Consider the following 25,175-nt stretch of genomic DNA (forward strand, 5'->3'; position numbering starts at 1 on the left):
AGCTGGGTGGTGTTCTTCTGGCTGCCAGCAGCAGATTGCTGGCTTAGCAATGAGGGCCCGAGTTAAAATGGAGTCTGCTCAGCTCCCTCCTACAATCACAGGATCCTCCTGGAGTCATGTGACCACCTCATCAGGGCTGGTCCACACCTGCCGGTTGTCCTGCTGCCCGCTTTAAGCCCTTATAGTGGCAGGCACCAAAGTTGCTCTGTCACACAGTGTTACAAAGAAATCTCCTGGGAGATCTTTTCTTTCCTGGTCTTGTCCTTTATAAATAAGACTATGTTTTCCCTTTAAAATACAGACCCTTGCTGCATGTGCCCGATATAACAGATAAAGAAATGGTGAGAGAGAAAGTGAGAAACTGTAAGACAAGAAGGTTGGATGGTGCACAGGCAGCAAGTGGGAGAGCTGTAAGAGAAGGGGTGCAGCTCTGGTATAGCTAAGGTGTAGCTAAAAATGAGGAAGGGAAGCTTGGTTGCCTACAACAGCAGGTGACTAAACTTGATGACTTAAATGGGCTCTGTCCTTTGTTCTTAATTTTAAGTGGAATAAAAAAAAGCAAACAGAAATGGATTTAAGCAAGAATAGCAGCTGTTATATTCTAATCGTTATGCGTGAACAAGCTGAGAAAGTTACAAATGTAGCAAAATCACATCAACATTAACAGGACTTCATTCAGCATTAAAGATGGAGCAGTTTTGCCATATTTGCATCATTAATCTCTACACCCTCCTTTCCTCTCTGGTGCTATTATTCTTTTGGTAATCAGGTTCTCTATTCTACTGCATTTCTCCTGTAGCCACTCCTGATAATATCTCTTTTCTCCTACTTTACAGCTCTTCTCCATTCCTTTAAGCAACCTTTTTTCATTATATATGGATTAATATACATGCTAGTGTTCTATCTGCTATCTAATGCCAATTCTCACCAAGCCACCCCTCAACACAGACCACACAATCTTGCAACCCGTTAGTCTCTAAGGTAACTCCCCTACTCTACTTCTTGCCAATAATAAAACAGATTCTCTGACTCTGTAGAAGATAATCAGGAAATTCAGAGATCTGTCACTGCATCTGCAAGGCACTTATCTTTAAATTTTGAAAGGGAAAAAATGGGTTAAACCCCAAATTTTGGTCAAAACACAACGTGAAGAAATGTTTTCATTGTTTAATATGCCAGTTCATTAGTATAACAAGTTAGAAGTTACCAAGCACTCTTCATCTAGCAGCTCCAATATTCCCATTTTAGCTTCAATAAGGTCAATGGCTGGTTGATTGTCATAAAAATCTATTAGGGTCCATGGGATATCTTCCTTCATATACTCCTCTTGTTCAAGTTTAAAGACATGCTAGCAATGAAAGTGTCAACATTACCAAAAATACAAGTTAATAATTCAGAAACACAATGCAGGCAGTTTACCAATACATTAAAAAACACAGGGAAAACGACAATGTTCATGTGATATGCAGTAGAGTACATATCTTTGAAAAAAGTGGGCTTTTATATACAAAAACCAAAACCTCTTCTTTATTACTGTGAATTGTTACAATACATACCAGTCAAGATATACAATTGCAACAAAACATACTCACGTACCAGGTTAAATTGCTGTTGTAGTTTTTCATTAGCATAATTGATACAAAATTGTTCAAAACTGTTCACATCAAAAGTTTCAAAGCTGAAATACATTATAAATAAGAAGAAGATATAATAGCAAGGGGAAAAATAGGCACATGATCACTTAAGAGTAAATGCTAATTTTCTATGGGACTTTGGAGTAAGATACTGCTTATAATAGAAATATACACTAACTTTCTTTCTCTCAAATTTCCTAGCTCAGGCCTGAAAATACAATGGAATTGAAAACATCCCAAAAACTAAGATAACCAACCAGTAAAGAAGCACATTGTACAGCAAAGAAACAGTACCTTAGAGTGGGTTGCCCAAAAACATTTCTGAAAAGGTGAATATGAAAGACCGGTATCACGAGAAGTAACAAACTCAAAGACAACTGTTACTTTAAGATCCAATAAAGAGTAATCGTCATAAGTTGTGCTACTGTACTGCAGGCAGAAGATTTTACAGAATACAAGACTGCATCCCCGTGGATAAACAGAGCCTTTGAAATCTAATTCACAGTAACACAGAAAGTACATAACATTTCCCAAACGCATAGGCATACAGGTCAGAGACTAGAGATATACTGAGTGCAAAGAAAGGCGGAACATTACATACATTAACTCTGGAGAAAAATCTTACCCATAAATGTCTAGGACGCCAATAAAAGTGTGCTGCTTCCCAGTAAACTGCAAGGCTTGGTTAATTCTTTCCACAATGTAGTCAAACAAGTGAGAATAGATTTTCTTTGCCAATGCATCCCTGGCATTAAGAGCTTGTAGTTTTGTCATTGGCTTTATTACAGTCTCTGAGGAAGTGATAATTTTTCGTTGGCACAACCACTGTGCCATTGGTTCACTATCTAAATCCAGAAGTTCACAGAATATATCAAGATGTTTATCTTCCAGCTTTAAAGGAGAAAAATAAATATTAACAGAGCATATTTAAAAGTTGTATCTAATGAATACTTAAAATATATAAGTGGAATCCTGGCCCTGTTGGAGTCAATGGCCACATATGTGCTGACTTCAAAAAGGTCAGGATTTCAACCTATGGGATTGTTTATGATATAGGACCATACTCAGCACTTGTTATTCAAGTGAAAATTCCTACTGATGTTAGAAGGAGTTTTATGGAGTATGCAATGCTCAACAGAACCATCTCTACAGAGAGGGATAGCTCCCCTGGACTGGACAAGATGAACCTAGTGCAGAGTGAAGAAAAGAAAACTAGCTTTAAGCTATATTGAGTTCCCCTGGTTTGGGTGCTACTAAATGTTGATTTAGACCAGTGATTCTCAAATCATGGTGCCATGGCATCCTGGGATGTCTTGAGATCTTTTCCAGAGTGCCACAGGGTGCCGTACAATGTTAGCACTATTAGGTTTGCAAATCAGATAAACCCACTTTCAAATCCATAGTGTTAAAACCATTCTACCCTGTTCCCTGAGATGTTTACAACAGAAGAATTGCACTATTATTTCTATAGTAAAAAATTACTGAAAGCTCACAGCAGGCAATTTCTGAGGGGAGGCTTGAGTCTACTGAGGGGTACCTCAAATCTACTGAGAATGCCTCGAGTCTAAAAAGGTTGAGAACCACTGGCTTAGACTCCTGGCACAAATCTGAGCAGCCTTGAGGCTGCTGTCTTGCACAGACTACAAGCAGTTGCAAGGGCCATTCCAGTAGCTGCAGATCAGCGGGAAACAGGGGAATGCTGACCACATCCTTCTCCTTTTTACCTTGAACATGCATTGTCTTAACAGCATTGGCTTAAAAGCAACTATCTTGAGTGTTCAGCTGAGAATTATATTAGGCAAGTGACATTGTGAAGTAACTTTAATTTGCCAGATTTCGAGCTGATGTCCAAATCCCAGAACTGAGACAAAAGATTTTTACAAGAAATGTCTCACAAATAAAAGGATGCATCAAGGCAACCTGTAACATGTAGACTGAGGAAACATATTCTAGGTGTCTGGGACACATCTGAGAGGATTAGCAATTGCCCACCAAATAAATAAAAAGTTAGCAGATATTTGAATGAATGAACAGGTTCCTTACACTGATTAATGATCTGTCATCACCAACAGCCATTATTTGCACATTGCCTAAGTGCAGGATTGCTGCCAGTAACTTAAAAACATCCATTTGAAAATCTTCCTTCAGACCTAAAAAACAAGAGGGATTTTTTAAATACAGTAAAAAGACAAACTCTATTGATGAAAAGCAAGATCTTGGAACACTTTCAATTCTGCTTCAAATAATTAGTAATTCCATAGTAATCAGAACTCTGGGTAGAGGTGACATAATTTATTAGACCAACTAGATATTAGCAAAAAAAAAATATTTGCAAGCTTTTGGGCACACACACCCTTCTTCTGTGAGTGTGCCTGAAAGCTTGCAAAAAAAGAATTTTTTTGCAAATATCTAGTTGGTCTAATAAATTATGTCACCTCTACCCAGAGTTCTGATTCCTTTTGCTTGTAGCTCAATACAGCTACAGACTGTATCCCTTGTAATTCCATAGGGCTTCACTGCTTGCTATTCACAGACACATTTCTGCCTATTTTTCTACCCTTTTCAATCTTGGCAGCAGGGGAATAAATTCCAGTACTTTCATGAACAGAGGAGCTACAATTCTCTGTGGCCTTTATGTCAGGCACACAAGGATAAGGAACTTTCGATGCTTCCTTTGCTCCACTTGATGCCAGCATAAAGGTGAGTCAGACTCTAGCCCTCACTGATCTATATCATTCACAATAAAACCAACTTGTATACTGATAATTGCGGTGTTTGTATAATTACTACACAAACTCACCAGTTATTTAAAGCATATGCATCTCTCTGGTCATTTCAGAACTTATTTTCTTAGTTCAGGTCAAGTATTCTTATTTACCTAGGAGAGTGAACGTTTTCCGAGTTTCCATCATGTCTGCTCTGTCATCGACTCCCTCAATAACAGTACTGCCACCCATTCGTGTATAATTAAATTCTTCTGCGCTCCCTGCAGATGAAAGTTAAAACTGACAACACTGAACAAGTTTGGTATCAGGACAGAGAATCTTTCACCATGAGGTCAGCAGCAATTTACATTCATTACTGTCTGTCAGGAATTCTAAAATGAGCTGGTGACCTTAGTCCACTTATTAGTAGGCAGGAATCCATAATAAAACCAGCACAAGTGGCACTGACTAGCACTCTGGTTGACAGTCTCAACAGAAGGGCTGAAGAACAGTTATGGAGACACAACAGTCATACGGGTCTAGGGCTTTTAACAGGTAGAACTCTAGAACATGTAGAACAGAGAAGCCATCAGTCTCCAAGGCTACCACTACGACAACCTTCACTAAATGAAGTGGTGCAATAGTATTTTCAAAGGCTGGAAACACTGTGGTTGTGTCTGCACCAGCACATGGGCAGGTTAGTTTACATGAGAGCAGGCTACTGACCCTGTCATTCAGAACAGGTACCCAGCCCAAAGTAATACACTCACATAGCTGCACTGCTTCTGGCTGAGGTGGCATCTTGCTCAGAGGAGGGTGCCAATGATAGGCACAGTGGACATTTCTCATGTGCTCCAGATGTGGTACTGGGAGCAAGCTGAGCTAATTAAAAGTGCCTGGCACTGCATTACAGATTTCATAGACATTAGGGCTGGAAGGGACCTCGGGAGATCATCGAGTCCAGCCCCCTAAACATGTGCAGAGGCACATTGCCTAACCCTGTCCCCTGAAAGTCAATAGCAAATTTCCCATCAGATTTATTACTGTTTATTAGATTTATATGCTGCACTTCCCAACAAAGGTTTGGGTGGTTTTGTGGGGGAAAACCCTTAAAATATACCTTTGCAAAGTTAAAAAGTAACTTAGTTATTTGAAACCTACCCAATTTAAGAGGCTTAAATTCTGGTTGCAAAGCAGATGCACACAACTGATAGAATATGTGGTAGTTTCTTTCATTCTCTGACTGTAAATAGAAGAAAAGAAACTCATTACAGAAAGAGAAATGAACATGGAATACCTTTTGATACCTGACTACAGTTGAACAGGGTGAGCGATCAGAGTGTAAATTCCACTGCAAACGACTCTGGCAAGGTGTTCATCCAGGCTCCTTCTAAAACCCCCCAGGGTAGGAGCCAGCACCACTTGTCTTGGAAGTTGGTTCCAGATCCTAGCCGCCCTCACAGTGAATTAGCGCCTCCCGATATCTAGCCTAAATCTGCCCTCTGCCAGCTTGTGACGGTTATTTCTTGTCACTCCTGGTAGTGCTCATTGGAACACGGACTCCCCCAGTGCCTGTTGGTTTTTTGGGAACCAATTAAGAGTACTAAGTGAGGGTTGCCTGTACGCACGTTCATCTCTCATTTAACCTCATCCCAACCAAGTAACTCAATTTAACCTTGTCTTCAGCATGACAAAGGAAAACTTTGGGAGCAAAGCAACACAGAAATTACTGAGGGAAAATAAGTTACAACTAGGCTGGCCATACTATTTCAACTAGCTGGCAAAGACAACAATATAAATTTTAATTAAGTAATTTTGCTTTTTCCAAATGCCTCAGGTTCATTTCCATTGTGTGCTCCAATATTACAAGCATCCTTTGTATAAATAATGCCAAAAACAAGATCCCATGCATTCATTCATCCATTCATTCGCCTTCTCAGTCTTGTCCTGAGAAGCCAATGTACTGCACAGAGCAGAAGTTTACAACTTCTTCTTTCACCTGGCCTCTTCCTCATCTTTGCCACACAAAGCAGACTTCCATTTTGTGGCCTGAGGTCATGATGGGCAGCAAGCAATAGGTGCAACATACTGTTTCACTGTACATCTTCCTATGGGTGCTTGCACACGACACAGGTTTAATCCCCAATGTTTTATTCTATGCCCTCTGAATTGAAACAGTGGGTTTTTAATTGTTGGAGCCAGAACTTGCCCACAGCTGGAGGACGACCTGCAAGAGGGCCAAGCAGCACTAGAGCAGCAGGGCCCCCAGTCCTTCCCTCTGCAGTTGTGGCATCCCCTGGGGCCACCTGGACAGGCTGCTATTGGGCCAGGTACTGCCCCAGCTCAGAGGCAGCATCCAGCCCAATCCAACTGGTTCCCTGAGCCTGCCCAGGGAGCAGACTTCCAGCAAGCAAGCTCAGGGAATGGTTGGATCAAGCTGGGTACTGCCTACAAGCTGTGCAACACCCAGCCCACTAGCAGCCTGCCCAGGTGGCCCCACTGCTGCAGAGGGATGGACTGGGGCCTTCTAATAGCTCAGGGGCTGCTCAGCCCACTAGCAGCTCACCCCACCGCCACCCCCCCCCAGCCACAGGCAGGCTTAACTGGAAAAAAAAAAAGAAAAAAAAGGATCTGGCCTGTTATCACTTCTGCCTTCAGCAGGTACTCGCTGAAGGCAAAAGTTGAGGGGTCTGATCCTTTATTTTGGAGGAGCCAGCCCATCTCTCCCGTGGCTTTCCTGTGCAGTGGTGGTACCCCGCAATACTGGGGTGGGATGTTAGTGTGCTGGGTGCTGCTCCAGCTTGGAGGCAGCCCTTGGCCCAATCCAACTCTTTCCTGACCCCAAGTTGGGGCAGCACCTGGTCTGCCAGCAGCTTGCCTGGGTGGCCCTGGGGAGCGCCATCACCATAGAGGGAAGAACCGGGTCCCCCGCATAGCTCAGGGGCTGCTCAGCCTACTGACAACTTGCCCACTGGCCATGGGAGAGGAGGGCAGGCTCTAAGAAAAAAAAAAAAAAAGGGATCGGGCCCCTCACTGCTTCTGCCTTCATCAGGCACCTATTAAAGGCAAACGTGGCAAGGGGTCTGACCCTTTTTTTCTAAAGACCCTGCCCATCTCTCCTGCGGCTGGGGGGCGACCTGACAGCTGCATCGTAGGGGTGTGCAAAACAGGCCGTATCCAATTTGGATTCGGCCCAAATCGGGGACAGTGATTCAATTCGTTGATTTGGATCACTGTCCCTGATTTGACTGGGCTGAATCTGAAGATTCGATGCTGCTTTGGTGAATCAGCGATTCGAACAGACACAGCTTTAAATGTTTTTTCTACATACCTTGAGCAACCAGCATGGTTTGGGAACGCTGCAATGCTGAGGCAGATGGAGCATCCCACAGGAGTGCAGGGGGGCTCTCCACATGCTTGGCAGCAAACCCAGAAATGGACTGGAAATACTTCTGGTCCACTTCCAGGTCTGCTGGGGAGCACCTGGGGGGGTGGGGGCAGGGCAGGCAGGGGCCAGCTCAGGAATCGGCCAGGGGGACCCCAGATGCACCCCCCTAGACCCAGGAGACACCAGCTGCAGAGCCAGGGGGATGCAGGGGGGGCCCCCCTGCACGCCCCCTAGTGGACCTGGAAGAGGACCGGAAGTGCTTCTGGTGCACTTTCAGGTCTGCAGCTGAGTGTGCTGGGGAGCCCCTGGCACTCCTGAGGGACATTCCGTGTGCCCCAGCATTGCAGTATTCACAAGCTGCCTGCTACCTAGAAGTATGTAGAAAAAACATTTAAAGTTGTGTCTATGTCCAAATTGCCAAATCTTTCTGAATCTCTCTGAATCAATTTGGAGGGTTCTGATTTCAATTCAGAGAGATTCAAGGGTTTCCTGATTCGGTCTGGAGATTCGGCCACTGAATTGGGCCGAAACTACACCAAATCAAATTGGGAACCGAAGCTTCACACAGCCCTACTAGATCGCTGCAGTAACAGTGCACACTGAACTATATCTGGATATATTCTGGTTTGCAATGATGCAGAATCATTTAAAACACACACAAGAGTCTTGCACACGTACACCATGATGCCATTAAGCCATACAAAGTGATGTCTTCATCAAGTTAATGGCATCATGTGTACAATTCTAAGAGACCAGTGTCTTCTGTCATACTCTATGTAGTATAAGCAGATGGGGAGATACATGCCTAATTAAGGCTGGTCCTGTATTCCAGATGAAGTTAAAAGCTAAATAAAATTACATGTTATGCAAAATATCACCTTACAACCTCAGTAAAATTCTAATAAAGTCAGAGAATTGTATACCAGTGATTTCACTGCAGTTGGCATTTGGAATTAATTTTACTCACTTGAAAAACAACCCTGGATTTCTCAAGTAGATATGTCCTCATATTTGCTCCAATGATCTGATGCCTCCGATCAAAGCTGATTTCAGTGTACTTCCCAAACCGACTACTGTTGTCATTGCGTGTTGTTTTTGCATTACCCACAGCCTATAAAAAGTATAATCTCTTTAACAACCAATTTGTTTCAAAGGAATCATTCAGGCTTTCACATGGGGACACCTCTCTTAAATCATGACTTAGATGGCAAAGATTTCAGTGCCCAGTGATCTCTGGAAGCACAAAAATGTGGAATACTGGAGTTACTTTGTGAGGCTTGAGTCTGAAAATTAGTCCCAAGGTAAAATGCATATATTAAAAGTTGCACAGTATATTCTGAACATCAGATAAAATATACATCCTTAGTACAAAGCTTTCAACCTTTTTCTATCCACAACTACAAAACCATGCCTGTTTCCTCTCCCATAACCTAAATCCCAGAATCTTCTCTACTAATTCAAATTAAATGACAAAACAAAACCTTCAAAACTGCAACACAACAGAATCTGTTAATTTATTAAAAGTTCTTGTGTTCTTTACATGGCATATCTCAATTTGATAACTTAAATTTAAAATATACGTTAACAGATAAACAGTTTAAATTAGGGTTCTAATAGTCAGAAAATTAATGGTGTATTTTTTAAAAGCATAGAGATTTCTAATCTCACAGAAGTTTAGGAGAGATGCAAGTACTCAACTCTTCAAAAATATGACTAGTGATTTAGACTGGGGCTTGGCAATGACAGGCCAGATCTGAAGGATTTTATTTTTATTAAAGATGGTTAAAGGGAAATATGGAACTAGAAGAACTATATATAGACTCTACACATTATACTAAGTATATGTTATAATCCAGGATTTATGCACATAAGAAAATTAAACAAACCTGTGATTCAGAAAAAAGGGCATAAATATTTTGAACTACACTAACCAGCTGAAAATCCAGGCCTTATATAGCTTGCTACAGTTTACTAGAACTTCTTGAATAGGGAATGTCTTCAGTGACAGGTGTTCACCAGTTTTCAAGATACTCCCCTTAACAAATATAAAAATCTTTTAGAGATGCATTCTTAATTTTACCTCTGTTATGGGGTTGGAAGCCAATACTTTATCCTCAACATGTGCATTGCTGCTTGACTTACTGACCATGGCAAAATATCTCATAGCATACCGAGCAGACACAGTCTTTCCAGCTCCTGATTCTCCACTGACTATAATGGACTGATTTTTGTTATTTCTAAAACAAAGTAGTAATAAAGATACTTTAAATATCTTGCAAATTTAAGAAGTGTATATATCTAATAATCTACACACATGAAATAATCTACACAACGTGAAATAACTGCACGGACTTGCAGTTACGGCCAAAGCCGCTAATCACTCTCACTTCCTCCTTGGGCTTTTGGCTTTTTCCCCTCACATTTATCTCTTATAATCTAGTATCTCCACAATTCACTGCGATCACTTTTGTCTTTCCTCTGGCCAAAAAGATGTAAATTCTAAAAGCTCTTGACCACTTAGCATGTCTCCATAAGAGTGCACGGTTTTCCTCTCCTTGAGGGTGGACTATACAATAGGGCTGTGCAAAGCTTCGGGTACTGATCTGATTCAAAGGAGATTCGGCCCAATTCAGTGGCTCAATCTCTAAACCCGAATCAAATCAGGAGACCAATAAAAAGGTCTGAGTTGATTCAGAAAAGACTCAGAGAACTTCAGAGATTCGGGTAGTCTCCACTCACGGCCACAGGGAGCTAGACCAGACACCATGCTGGTAAGTAGCAGGGGTGGAGGTATGGGCGGGACCGCCGCCAGGCCCTATCCTAGGGGCGGGCAATTATTTTGGGCGGAGGGCCCTTACTGAGTTTTGGCAAGGCAACAAGGGCCACATAACAGGCAGCCCAGGTCAGATAAATATTAGTTTTCTAAATTCTTTAGGGGCCCTGCGGGCCGGATAGAATGGCCTGGCAGACCACATGTGGCCCACAGGCCACATTTTGCCCACCCCTGCCCTGTCCCCTGCCTGCTCCCCCAGCCCCCGTGAGCATCCCCTGACTCCTGCCCACTGTCCTAGCCCCATCATTGGCTGCCCCGCCTGGCCCCAGCATTCCAGCTTTTTTTTAAAAAAAAAAAGTACTCCCGCACTCACTGGCTCCTGCCAGATGGCCCACTGCTTGCCACTGTCCTGCGCTGTGTGAGGGGCTCTGCCACAAGCCCCCATCCCCCACCCACTCCCTCAGCCCCAGCTCCCGGCTCTTTAACAACAAAAAAAGCCCCACACTCACCGACTGTTGCAGCGGCTGTCAGGGTTTCTGGGAGCTTGTGGCAGAGCCCCCCATGCAGCATGGGACAGTGGGGAGTGCAGGGCTTTTTTCTTAAGCCCGTTGGAGGATGGGGGGACTACTGCCACTGCTGGCCTGCAGAACAACCCTTGCAAAGCCAGCAAGCCAAGGCAATTAAGGGATCCCACCCCAGCCCCAGCCCTGGAACAAAATGTAGGCAAGGCAAGGGCCCCCATGGGGACACTTGTGTGCCTATACCCAAATGCCAGGAGCTTGGGTAATAAACAGGAGGAACTTGTTCTCCTGCTAAACACAAATAACTATGATGTTATTGGGATAAAGGAGACTTGGTGGGACTCCACCCATGGCTGGCCACAGGTATAGACAGCTATACCCTGTACAGGAGGGATCGAGTGGGCAAAAGGGGTAGGGGTGTAGCTCTCTATGTCAAGGAAAGCTTGGATGGATGGATGACTTGAGACTCTCTGGGTTACAATCCATGGAGAACACAGCACAGGGGATACTATGGTGGGAGTCTACTACAGACCCCCTACCCAGGGTCAAGACCTTGACCAGGAGTTCATCCGCAAATTGGCTCCTGGTATATGGTTGTCATGGGAGACTTTAACTACCTAGACATCTTGTGGGAGGAGCGCTCGGGTGACCTCTATTTGACGCAGGAAGTTTATAGGCTGACGAGAGGTAAAGCACTGCTTGACCTCGTTCTGGCAGCTGGGGATGACCTAATCAGTGACCTAACAATCAAAGGGAAGCTGGGTGACAGTGAACATGAGCTGATCAACCTCACCATCTGCCATAAAGCTGGTAAGTCAGTCAGTAATACAGAAGTCCTTGACTTCAGGAAAGCTGACTTTGACAAGCTAAGAAGACTTGTCAGAGAGGTCCTAAAGGGCCACAATCTAAAGGAGAGGGGAGTTCAGGGTGAGTGGTTGCTCCTCAAGGGAGCAATCCTGGATGCGCAAGTAAAGTCCATCCCGTCTCGGACGAAAGGCAGCAAAAGGGCACAGCAGCCCCCTTGGCTCTCTAGGGAACTGGCAGACCTCCTCTGTCTTAAAAGGAAGACCTACAAAGGATGGAGGACTGAAACCACCACCAAGGAGGAATACTCTGCTCTTGTCTGGACCTGGAGAGAGCAAACCTGGAAAGCCAAGGCTGTGATAGAACTCCAGCTAGCTACAAATATCAAGGACAATAAAAAGTCCTTTTTTAGATATGTAGGCAGCTGGAGGAAAAGCAAGGGCAACATTGGACCCCTGCTAAACCAGATGGTGCAACTGACGCCCAGGAAAAAGTGAACTTACTAAATGGGTACTTTGCATCAGTTTTTCCACCAGTCCCATGGGACACCCCTGCCCACTGTGGGTCAGGAAGGCCTGGGTGAGGGCAATTCCTTGTCCTTCATTGAAGCTGATCTCGTGAAGGAACACCTTGACAGGCTGGATACCTTCAAGACAGTTGGCCCTGACAGGTTACACCCAAGGGTACTCAAGGAGCTGGAAAGCAACATAGCTCAGCCCCTGGCATGGATCTTTGAGGACTCCTGGTGCTCTGGTGAAGTGCCTGAACATTGGAAGGGGGCCAATGTTGTGCCTATCTTCAAGAAAGGGAGGAAAGTAGATCCGGCAAACTACAGGCCCATCAGCCTGACCTCTATTCTGGGGAAGGTCTTGGAAAAGATTATCAAAGAGGCCATCGTTAACAAACTAGCTGAAGGCAATATCCTGAGGGATACCTAGCATGGGTTTGTTGTGGGTAGGTCTTGCTTGACCAATCTTATTTCCTTTTATGACCAAGTGACCTGGACAAGGGGGAATAGATTGACGTTGTATATCTTGACTTTAAAAAAGCCTTTGATCTGGTATTCCATGATCACCTCTTGGTTAAACTGGCTAACTGAGGCCTCAACCTCACCACAATCAACTGGTTGGGGAACTGGCTCCGCGGTAGGACCCAGAGGGTAGTGGTTGATGGGAGCCAATCGTCTTGGTGTGCGGTCATCAGTGGGGGCCATTGGACTGGCCAAGTTTGCCAATGACACCAAACTCTGGGGTAAAGCATCCACACCTGAGGACAGGAGGGTGATCCAGGCAGATCTCGACAGGCTCATGAAATGGGCGGATGAGAACATGATCGTGTTCAACACCGAAAAATGCAAGGTTCTCCACCTTGGGAGGAAAAACCTGCAGCATGCTTATAGGCTTGGCAGTGCTACACTGGCTAGCACCACAGACGAAAGGGACTTGGGGGTCATGAACGATGCTGCAGCTAGTAAAGCAAGCAAAATGCTGGCTTGCATCCATAGATGCTTCTCAGGCAAATCCTGGGACGTCATTCTCCCATTGTATTCGGCCTTGGTGAGGCCACAGCTGGAGTACTGTCTCCAGTTTTGGGCTCCACAATTCAAAAAGGATGTGGAGAAACTTGAGAGGGTGCAGAGGGAAGGCCACGCGCATGATCAGAGGTCAGGAAAACAGACCTTATGATGAGAGGCTGAGAGCCATGGGACTCTTCAGCCTGGAAAAGTGCAGGCTCAGGGGTGATCTGGTGGCCACCTATAAGTTTATCAGGGATGCTCATCAGGATCTGGGGGAACGTCTGTTCACCACAGCACCCCAAGGGATGACTAGATTGAACAGTCGCAAACTCCACCGCGACCGATTCAGGCTGGACACAAGAAAGAACTTCTTCACTGTCCGAACCCCCAAGGTTTGGAATAGACTGCCAACAGAGGCGGTTCAAGCACCCACTTTGAATGCCTTCAAGACGCATTTGGATGCTTATCTTGCTGGGATCTTATGATACCTGCTGACTTCCTGGCCCTGGGGCAGGGGGCTGGACTCGATCATCCTCCGGGGTCCCTTCCAGCCCAAATGTCTATGATATCTATGAAAGAGCCAGGATGCTGGGGCCAGGCGAGGCAGCCATTGACAGGGCTGGGATGGGGCCTGTTTGATTCAGAGGTTTAGCCAATTCAGCAGCAGCTGAATCGATTCAGGACAGTGATTCAAATCACTGTTCCCTGAATTGGCGGAATCCAAATCTGAAGCGAATACTAGCTGCTTCACACAGGCCTACTATACAACATTAGCCATACCAATGTAACCTTAGCTGCCCATGAAGTTACAAAGTAAAACAGTTATTATTTATGTTATAATTTAAAAATCTCAGGGCAAATAATGCATTTCAGAAAGCGAATGTTAAATACATAACGTAATAGTGTACCTTGCCATTTGCTTGTAAGCCTCTTCTGCCACAGCAAATATGTGTGGATCCATGTCCCCCATGTTTTGCCCACTATATGCATGGATAATAGCATCTCCATAAATTGGTAATTGTTTGTAGGGGTTCATTGCAACCAGAATGATTCCTATGAAAAAATACACAATACAAAAATCAGAATTCGTTCTTGTTTTCTACAACACTGAATAGATACATTCACTGAAACCTGGCAACCATAAATACATTTATTTCCAATTGCTGTATATGCATCTAAACCAATTACTATGCAGAAACATGAGGTGGCAAAAATCTAAGTGACTTCAATGAGCTTAAATAAATACAAGCAATGATTTAAAACGTTTTCATAATTTATTTTAAACAGTGGCTTTGTCTTTGCTTACCACTATACGTGTAGATAAGCTTAGATTCCACAAAACGAACTTTAAGGTTGTGTAAAACAGCAGGGTCATGGAGATAGCTAAGCGCAGTGAGGTCATTTTCACCAACGAGTATGTCAGGATTTCGCAGAGGTGGCAAGGCTGTCGGATCAACAGAGTAAGCCAATTCCTGTCACAAAAATTATGTGCAGAGTAAACATAAATGCAAACAGAACTTTTTCACTCCCTTTATACTGAACTGTTGCATGAATAACAGATCACCATTTAACGTAGTATTCCAAGAATACCAGTATCTTCAACTGAAGTGCATGGTATTTGTGTGTACAAAGAAGGTAAATGGGACCCCTCATTGTCTAATAAAAATAAAGCTGTGTGTTCTTGGCTTATACTGTGCAATGAGACACTGTGGAATTCATTCACATGAAAGAAAATAAATAAAATGGCAGGTTAGAATGAACAGAGGAACGATAAGAGTAATTCAAGTGTGGCTTACACAGCGTGGGCATAGTTGGGACATAGACACTAGGGCTGTGCGAAACAGCACCGCTTTGTTTCAACTTCTGTTTCACCATTTTGAAAGGACAATGTTTTGTTTTGCTTCAAAACACTGTTTCGTTTTGTTCTGTCTAAACTGTTTCAATATTTTGACGTGTTTTGTTATTTTGCCCATAGGCTATTATGGGGAATTATGAAATGCCTAAACCAAAGTAATTTCTCGCCTGATTCAGATGAAAATTGCAGGGATGGTAGCCCCTTCTGAGGGCATGAAGTCTGCCAAGTTTCAAGGAGATCAGTGCAGGGGTTTCTGGGAAAGTGCACCTCAAGGTGCTGATAAGGAAAACTTGCGTCACTTGCTGGCAGTGACAGTCTCGTCATCCTGCACACAGAGCTGGGGGCTTGCACCCCCAGGAAGGCTGTGGAGCTGTGTTGGACTCCTCCCAGGGGTGCAGGCTCCTGGATCTGTGCGCAGGATGACAGGAGGCTGCTGCTCCCGTTGGGGACCAGCGCTGGACACAGCCCTTGTCCAGCACCAGGAAGGACTGGTGCTGCTGCTGGCCCCAATAAGCAGCAGCAGCCTCCTGTCATCCTGCGTGCAGATCTGGGGGCCTGCACAACTGGGAGGGCTGTGTTGGACTCCTCCTAGGGGCGCGTACCCTGGATCTGCGCTGGGGATGACAGGAGGCTGCTGCTGCCGCCTGCGACTGGCACTGGTCGCAGCCCATGCCCAGCACCGGGAAGACTGGTGCTGCTGCTAGCTCCAGGCAGCTTGGAGCAGCTCCCCCACTGACTCTCCACTGCTGGGCTGAGCTCCATGTGGCTGGTGGAGCCGCTTGTAGCAGAATTCTGGCGAGCACAGGCTCCGCAGCCACACGGAGCTGAGCCTGGCGGCAGGAAGTGGCAGAGAACCGGTGGTGGAGCTGCTCAGAGCCCTGGCCGGTGGCTCTCCCCTGCCTCCCACCCCCAAGCTCAGCTCTGTGGTGCTGCAAAGTCTCCAGCCGCTGGGCTGTGCTTGGAGGCAGGGCTGCGCTCCAAGCGGCTCTGCCAGCCCCGTGGAGTTCAGCCTGGTGGCAGGAGAGCCAGTGGTGGAATCGCTTGGAGCACAGCCCTGGCGAGAGGCTCCACAGCCCCATGGAGCTGAGCCTGGTGGCGGGAGGTGGGGAAGAGCCACTGGCCAGGGCTGTGCTCAGAGCCAGGGCTACACTCAGGAATGGCTGTGCCCCTGGCTCTCCCTCTGCCTCCTGTCACCGGGCTGAGGTCCATGGTGCTGGTGTAGCCACTCTGAGCATAGCCCTGGCTCTCCCCCGCCTCCCACTACCGGGCTGCTTCAAAACTCAAAACATTTCAAGTGCCCTCATTTAGTCTCATTTCAAAGCCTTGTGTTTCATGTTGATTTTGTTTTGAACTTGAAATGCGTCAAAACAGGTTTAAAATAAAACACTCATTGAAATTTCACATAGCTCTAATAGACTCTGGCTGCTAGCATGGCTCACTGAAGCTCCAGCCAGCTGGTCATAATTTAACAGCTTAAGTCCACTCTGCAAGACTTCTGGAATTTATAGCAATCCCTCAATTTAGAGGGGAACATCAGAGTAACAGATACTTTGCTGGGATAGTTTAGTCAAGGATGTTCCTGCCTTCAGAAGGGACTAGATGATCTTGTGAAGTTCCTTCTAGCCCTAACTTCCTATGATAGAAGGTCACCTTTTCTTTCCCTACCTAGTTTCATACCATGCAAATTTCACTGGAGCAGAAAATGTGGGCAATAAGTTTCTGTGGAGCTGACCCAAAGTAGCCAAGGAAGCACCTTTGGAAGATGCATCCAAGGAAGCATTCTGCTGGAACAATGGAACCATCATCCTCCGAAGTGAGGTGTGCATGCAAGAGATAGCTTAGTAACACACTCACGACTGAGCAACTAGCCTCCCAAAGAAACTGGAATGACCACAAACCTCATTGGTTTTAAAACAAACAAACTCACTTCTCTTTCCTCAATAATGCCTCCCAAATCACACTTTTAGAATATTTCCACAGAATAGGGAGAAGTCCAGACATCTTCCTGTGTTCATGCTAACAAGTTTGCATAATGAGCGCCTAGGAAGGTAAGCAATGCAGTATAACAATTCAGAAAAAGCCTCACTCCATTCTCTGTCCTTGTGCTTCACATATTTCACTCGTAAAAATCAAGAGAACATATAACAAACTGCAATCACACTAGGGAGGTGGTTCACAAATACATTTTGGATAAAGTAGGGTTATAAATTAGGAGTTCATACTAACATGGCTCTCCTGCTTATTTATTACAGATTGTAGACTAAAGCAATGGATTTAGTAAAAGGATAACACCAAGTCCTCAGCTGATCCCATTACTGCCATAGCTCTGTTCAGTTCTATGAACTCATGCTAATTTACATCAGTCTAGAATGGGCTTCAGAGTTCCTATTGTCAGAAGTATGGCTCAGTACGCTGGGACATGAGTGAAGGGTAGAATAAAGCTCCTTACATTTTTAGAGGGTTGCTCTTTAGTGTACAATTAAAACTCCTACAATTGCAAAAGAAGATCTGTGCTATTGTCTCCTGCCAAAGGCAGCCTACCAGGCTACAGACAACAACTAAGGCTCTTTTCCTTACAGTTCCATCTTCTAATCGTAGGTGAAGCACACGCTCTCCGGTTCTGTAGTCCTTTGTGATTTCTGCCGACTGCCAAACTTCTTCATTATCAGGAATCCAAACCCTGTTGTACTACAACAGCAGAACAAAATAATGGTTAATTCCCCTAATAAAAGAAGATACTGGCTTAACATTTCACTTTCTTAATGTAAGCTAACAGATAAAATAAAGGGCTGGGAGGCAGGACTCCACAGTCTTTTCTTTCAGGCTCCATTACTGACCTATTTTTATGCTTTAATTAATGCAATACAGAGCAACCGTAACTATTGGAAGGACTTTGGGGTGGTTCCACACACTATGGAGTAGGACTAGATTGGGAGGAAGCAGCACTAGGACCAGATTATAGTTAGGATCATTTGAGTGGTCTCAGTTACTGATGCTGAACGTGGGGAATTTTCCTTATGGAACTAGCCAATTCCCCATCAGGAATGATGGGGGTGGATGGGCGGAGATGGGCGGGGGGTGGGGGTTGCCCTGCCATCCCCTCCATCCCCTTTGGCTAGCACCCTGTAATATTGCTGCCTCCAGGAAGCAGGGCTGGGGCGGGGCAAGGCCAGTACTGCTGGCCTCACCCCCTGCTCCGTCCCCTCTGTCCCCACCATCATGGCAGCACTCCACTGTGCTGCCACCTCCTGTCCAGAATGCTCTTGGAGCACACTGGTTGTTTCACTCAGCACTGTAATTGGCTGCCAAGACAACCAATCAGAGTGCAAATAAAGCGTTACAGAAAGGCAGACAGACTAAGGCTTTTATTATATTGGAATACCTATGGAAAAAGCTCGGTCACCTAGGAGGAGAGAAGTCTCCTAAAATCTTAGTAGGAGGTAGACCTCCTTAAATTCATGCTTGTGAGACTTAACTTTTGCTACAGGACCAGACAGGTATGCATGAAGATAATTATGCCATAACCTTTCTTCTTACAGGACAAAAGAACATTCTTTAAAAACGTATTTTCTCCTGTGCCCAAGGGCAAATTTCAGAACCTGCTGGTTGCCTTTCCATTTATAGCACAGGGGTTAGTTCAACACTAAGTCACTTTGGTTTAACTCCACTCTACCCTAAACACACCTTAGTTCTGATGTGTGCTACTGTACTGCAAGTGGCCACAAAATCCTCTGAAAAAACTTGAGAAGTTTAAGTGTTTTGACAGCTGCAGAAGTAATGATGCTCTTTAGGTATACATTACTGTGAACACACAGCAACTTGCTGTAGTCATGAGACTCTGGACAAAGTAGTGCACGTGTTCCTGTTTGAACACTCACTTTGAACTATTAAACTTCAACTCTTACAAGGAGTTGAAAGAGCAACGCTAGCTATCATCAGTGTAAACTATACATTAGTTTATAGAGACAAACAGGTTGTGTATATCTCAAAAAAATGCAAGTAGACCCAGTGGAAGCCTATGCTTTTAATGACTGCCACTACCACCTTAAATTATTATCTGTGATGTTTAAACAGGAGTTTGCTCATACGCAGACCATCTGGTCATGGTATATCAATGTCACAGTGTTTTTATGACATCACAGTCCTCCTGCAACATTCAACTGAAGCAAAACAAAACAGCCTTATGATTTCAGAGCAGAAACGAGCAAAAGTGCCAAGCAGGCAACATTCAAAATGCAAATCTCTTTGAGAGCAGCAGAGTTTATGTGCGAAAAGGACCTGCTGTATACATAATCTCTCTTATGCAAATTTGTTCTTGTATAAATCTTGCTTGTCATAGCAGTTTGAGGCTCTTCTACTGAATCATAGTAAATAACCATACTGTTTTCTGATTGCTGCCAAGCTGGACATATGAAAACAGACAAGAGTTTCATTGACAAAGCAGTCAAATACCTGCTCTTATTCTGCAAGTGACAGTTTTACCTCAAGTATTAAAAACAAAACAGAAAACAGGATCCAATTCTGCAGTCTGTAGGTGACCCTATCTTCGAAGGCAAGACATACAGGACGATGATAATATTCTGCACTTCCATGTTTCCTCCACTTCTATAATGTTCTCTCTATAATGAACTAAGAACTGTTTTAGGGACAGTAAAGAACAGAGAGACCCCCAAGTTACACATGAATGTTCTCTGTACTTTAGTAGGATAATTTTTTCCTTGGGAGGAAAAACAGAATCATACCAAACGTTACTGTTCATTTAATCTATAAACCTCATCTACTCTAGTGCCTTCCCCAGCTCTTTTTCTGTGCCCTGTAGATGCTTCTCTTCTGGGCATGCTAACCAGCCACCTAGCTGCTCTTTTATTTTTCCACACAAGGAGAGATATAGAACCTGGCCCTACTAAAGCCAGCCACAGACCAATTTCATGCCTGATGCTTTCTCCCTCTGCTGCTCTACCCACAGTGCCCAGCTGCCTCATTTCTATCTGCCCTGGAAACCTTTCTCCCAGTGGCTACGGAGTCCATTCCCAAAGATGCCTCCTGTATCTGTTTTCTCTTCTCTTATTTGGCAAGGATCTCTAGGAGAAGCAGACAGATCAGATCTTTCTTTCCAGCTGATTTTACAAGCCTCTAGATTTTTGAAATACCCTCATTAAAGGATGACCAAGAAAGGATCTTATGATAACAGTGCTACATCGTATTTGCTTCTTTATGGTCATTAAAAAATGTCTGAATCCAGTATTTGCTTAAGAAAAGGTCTGACAATATTGCAGAGTTAGAAATAGTTGATATCCGACACTATGCAACACTGGCATTAATTTGAAAGGATTATCTTACTCTCCAGAATCACAATTTTCATTTTAATACATTCATATTTGTTGCATAATACCACATAACATGTCCAGCTTCTTCCACTACAGTCTGTTTGGTGATGCCCCCACAAAGGAACACTTCATATATTACTGAGCTGTGAAAGACCCAGAAGTCTTCCCTGAACAACCCCGGTTTCTGCCTCTATAGTCCAACTCTACCCCCTCAAGTATTATAGTCGATATAGTACACACATAAAAAGACACTGTTAAATGAAATATGCAAAGCAGAATTCAACTAGTTTTCACTCTCTCCAAATACTTTGATTTTTGCTACAGATATGGGTGTTTAAGATACTTTTATATGTATTTACATCTGTTAAGAGAGAACATATTGATCAGTATTATTTTATCAGAGATCTTTGCTATTATAATCATACAGCCTCACCTCAGCTTTAATGGTAATACATAAGAAACTGAATTGTCCTTGCTCATAGAAAGAGGGGAAGGGAAAAAAAAAGCATGTGATCAAAGTAACTATTCTGTAAAAGCCTCTGCAGTTGTAGGTGCCTCCATTGGTAAATGAAACTAGCCACTTTAAGATTGGTCTATTTGAACCCTGCCTACCAAGTAAACACAGGGAATTTACTCATTCTCATATCAAGTTACACCCAAACCTTCCTTTCACCTGCATGACGTTACTCCAGAAACAAGAGAGCCTGTGATTTTAGCTACTCAAAAAGAATGATTAAATGTGGAAGCAATGAAAGGAATATAGTCAGCACAAATGTCTAGCTTTAAACTTGTTGTATGTAATGGTGGGATAGAGATATATGATTGTAAATTAATATATACACACACAGTGTGTTTATCTTAGTTATTTAAAGAAAAAAGTTAAACAGATAAGTTATTTGCCATGACATTAAAGTAACTAGAGAAAAACAGGAAGTAATTTTTATAAAAAAAACACTCAGGTCATATTTAAAAGAACACACTTCTGTGTGGCTTCAGAAATGAAATGATGATTGTGGAAACATATTAATATTGGACTGGAAGAGACTCCTGGGCCAAAGTCCAGTTCCTTCCTATCAGAAGCCACCACAACACACAATCCTTTTCATGAACCACGAGCACCTTGCTGTTCTACCTACAAGATGGAGTTGGCGTTCTACAGTACAACATGTTCAAGGTGCTTGCTTAAATTTTAGAATTGCCTAAATTATCGACTAGCTGGTTATCAATCTCTGTATAAATAATGCTCCGTATCCCCAAATTCAACATTGCTACACAGCTTTCAAAATGTATTTTCCCACACTACCCCCTTAGGAATTGTAAAAACTACTCAGATTACTTCAAATTACCTATCTGATAAGAAGTGCAAAACAGAGCTTTAAAACAAAATTCTGAGGGTTACATATCTCTGAAACAAACTACCTGAACTTGAACAGACTTAAATGACAACAGACAACTCCAGAGTCTCTCTGACCAATGCATATTCAATGTAAAGGTGCCTTTTCCATAGTAAATAGTAAGACCTTTCTTCTATACTACAAGAAGAGATTACTGTAACTAATTACTTATTTTGCTTTTGTAAATTATTTTAAAATATTAACTTAAATAGTCTGATATTGCTATTTACTTTACTCCCTGCATGCTGACTGTATTTTGTCTGGTCAATCACACTGCTAAACTTCTCTGCATCATATTTAGCTGCAATACTTAAAGAACAAAACCCAGAAATACTTTCACAAGAGATCACTGCACAAACTGCACTTTGAGCTTATAAAACAAACTCTGCTAGTTTTCAGATGAGTTTTAGATAGAGAAATTTCTTCCATCAGAAAGATGGAGAAAATTTCTTCCATCAGGCCCCAAAACACTGAACTATATCCATGACAGAGGGGAGAAAATGACAAATGAACTTAACCTTCTAAAGCTACATCCTGCCCTGCTATACACAGACACAGCTACAGCTACAGCTCATACACACACACCTGACCAAGCTTTCAGTATGCCACTTGGGGTAGCTGATGCAGCATGGGATTCAGCTTGGGCTACATAAATCTACCTGGGAACCCATGCAAATACTCAGAGGGGTCACCTGCATGGGGTTGATGCTGTGGCTACTGTAAGTACCTGTGCCAGGTACTTTAAAACTAGATCAGGTACAGGTAGGTCTAGACTGTAATTCAAACACGTGAGTTAAATAGACCCATGTGCAGTGTAGGGTATGTCCACACAAGCTACCATTGTGCCTTTAGATTGCAGTGCAGATATACCTCAAATTAAGACCTCCATGGGGTTCCTATTATATCTTGTCTTACCTAAGGTTCCTTTACCTTGGAAATACTTATGTATGTGCTTTACCTAATGGACTACTTGCATACCTAAATTAAGCACATAATTAAGCACTTGTAGGTCCTTTGTGTATTTTTATTTAAAATTCTTGAGGTAAGAATGTCTCTCTGTCTTGCATGGTACAGACTGTATCATATCACCAAATATTTAAGTCTTATTTCTTCCTTTTTATTTAATTTTTAACAGTAAAACACTTAAGTAAAGTTGTCCTCAACTCCTGATATAGACACTGACATATAGGAATCAGAGATTCAAAAATAATTTATGAGTAGATTGTTAAGTTTCTTGTACTAGCTCACTGAAAGTTATTACATATTATTTAGCTATGAACTTCTTGCCTGGCATAATACAGTATGCACCCTTTGGAAGGAAACAGAAATCAATGTTTAATGACCTAGTTTCAATCCTGTTTCGAGTTACGTTGTTGGTCTAGAGTAATTCAGTTAAGTTCATTAAGAGTTCTTAGGATTTACAGCAGCTTAAGTTGAAGTTAAATGCAAATCCGTAGAAGGAACAGAAAATCAGTCCAGCAAATATAGCATGGTGGTGCACTTCTCTCCTAAATATACCACAGCCCTCACAACCCAACTCTGCTGTGCCATTCAGTAGCCCACGTACCGGCAGCTAGGAAGGTGCTTTGCGTGAAGCTTGCACCTCCAGGGCAATGCAAGTCACATTTGTGGGGAATGAGAACTGGCCATGCAGTCTGCATTTATTAAAATATACTTCTTCATGGAACATTTTTCAGACCCAAATCACATTATAAAGGTAGATAATTTCTACAGATTAGAGTGGTGATGGGACTTGCAAAGGACGCTCCAGTATCAGCTGGGAGGAATCCAAGTCTCAGCATTCACACTATCATTTATGCTTCAAAACAGTTTTCTCACTTCCCTAACTGCGTTACCTACTTAAACAGCATGGACTTGCATAAACCTCTGTGTTTGCTTATTAAAACAGCCCCGAAGGCCTTCACACCTATACATCACCTGCAGCAGTCCTCCACTGCCATACAGGAGGTAAGCTTGTGATTCACTAACCTGGGTAAAAAGACACAAATCCTAATGTGCTGCCTACTGCTTATATGGTAACAAACTCTGGCTACCTGCGTGTGAGTGATGTGATGTGCATAAATCCCCAAGCAGGTACAAACCCCTCAGTCTCGCTTTGCTGCAGCCTCCCCACCCTCTGCTCTCGAGGTCCTCCCCACGCCACCTAGCAGTCTTTCACTTCAAGGCCTCTTAGTCAGCCTTCACCTACTCCGGCCCCGGCACCAGGGGAAACGCAACAGGAGCAGCAAAATGTCGTGGTCCCAAGCAGCGCAGGGGCACTGCTGGTGTTGAGACGAGCGCGTCCTCTGGTGACAGCAGGGCCTGTCCTCGGCAGCCCGCCCCTGACCACCTGAGGGGGGTCGCGCAACGCATTCAGCGCAGCCCCTGGGGGAAGTGCTTCTCGCGGGATACAAACGAATGAAAGAAAGACGGAAGACTGCAGCAAGCGGCTGGCGGACAGCGCTGGGGCCTGAGCCCTGACCCGCTCCCGCCCGGCGGCTGTGGCCGGCCCCACGCGAGCCCCTCACCCCCCGCCTCAGCCCCGCTACAGTTGTGGAGCGGAGACCACGACCCCGGCCCGGCCCGGCGCGGCCCGGCTCCCGCCCGCTCACCTGCGTGTACAGCTCAGCCAGCGCCATGGGCGAGCAGCTGTGGCAGGTGCTCCCGGCCCGACCCCAGCAGCGCTGAGGCGAGGCGAGGCGGGGAGGCGCGAGACTAGAGGCCGCCCCGCCCCAGCACTGTCACTGCGACCCCGGCCCGGCCCCAGGGGCGCTGCCGCGGGCGCGCCCAGCCCAGCCCAGCCCGAGCGCCGCCTCCGGACTCGTGTGAAACGTGTCTAGACGAGGTCCGGCGGCACCTCCGAGGCGGTCGCGGTGGCGGTCGCGCCGCGGGCTCCTCGTGGCGGGGAGGATCCGACGGATCTCAAACCGCAAGCTGCGGCCGGGTGAGGACGGGCTGTGCTCTCGCTTGATGGTGGAGAGGAGATTTTCAAAAGCACAAAGGACAGGAAAAGAGTTTAAAACGAGCCTTCAAAATAAACAAGTGCAACAGTCAGTGCATACCTCAAAGCAGAAAACCAAATAAAATGTCAGTATTAACTTGCTTGACTTTCATAGGTATTACTGTACACGGAGGCACTAGTTTTGTGCCTCATTACAGCTGTTCATACCAATGGAACAATTTATCTTGGGGAAATCTTTAGGAAATTCGCAGCATGCACATAACAGCCTGCCCGCAGGAGGGATGGAGTCCCGCTAG

General features: G+C 44.4%; 1 protein-coding gene across 1 annotated transcript in view; it reads right to left on the reverse strand.

Annotated features, from left to right (window-relative positions):
- MYO5C (myosin VC) overlaps positions 1–24,617 on the reverse strand; it is a 60,848-nt gene extending 36,231 nt beyond the window's left edge. Inside the window, exons 1-12 of the mRNA XM_090029043.1 lie at positions 24,530–24,617; positions 17,774–17,884; positions 14,648–14,813; positions 14,250–14,394; positions 9,808–9,964; positions 8,695–8,838; positions 5,501–5,582; positions 4,513–4,620; positions 3,678–3,784; positions 2,260–2,525; positions 1,597–1,678; positions 1,208–1,348 (exon numbers count right to left, since the gene is read on the reverse strand). Coding sequence (XP_089885169.1) covers positions 1,208–1,348; positions 1,597–1,678; positions 2,260–2,525; positions 3,678–3,784; positions 4,513–4,620; positions 5,501–5,582; positions 8,695–8,838; positions 9,808–9,964; positions 14,250–14,394; positions 14,648–14,813; positions 17,774–17,884; positions 24,530–24,556 — 1,536 coding nt within the window. The 5' untranslated portion in view covers positions 24,557–24,617. The remainder of the gene's footprint in view (positions 1–1,207; positions 1,349–1,596; positions 1,679–2,259; positions 2,526–3,677; positions 3,785–4,512; positions 4,621–5,500; positions 5,583–8,694; positions 8,839–9,807; positions 9,965–14,249; positions 14,395–14,647; positions 14,814–17,773; positions 17,885–24,529) is intronic.
- Between the last annotated feature and the right edge of the window lie 558 nt (positions 24,618–25,175).

The sequence above is a fragment of the Crocodylus siamensis genome, chromosome 15, assembly GCF_052110815.1.
Source record: "Crocodylus siamensis isolate JL-2025a chromosome 15, ASM5211081v1, whole genome shotgun sequence".
Classification (NCBI taxonomy): Eukaryota; Metazoa; Chordata; order Crocodylia; family Crocodylidae; genus Crocodylus; species Crocodylus siamensis.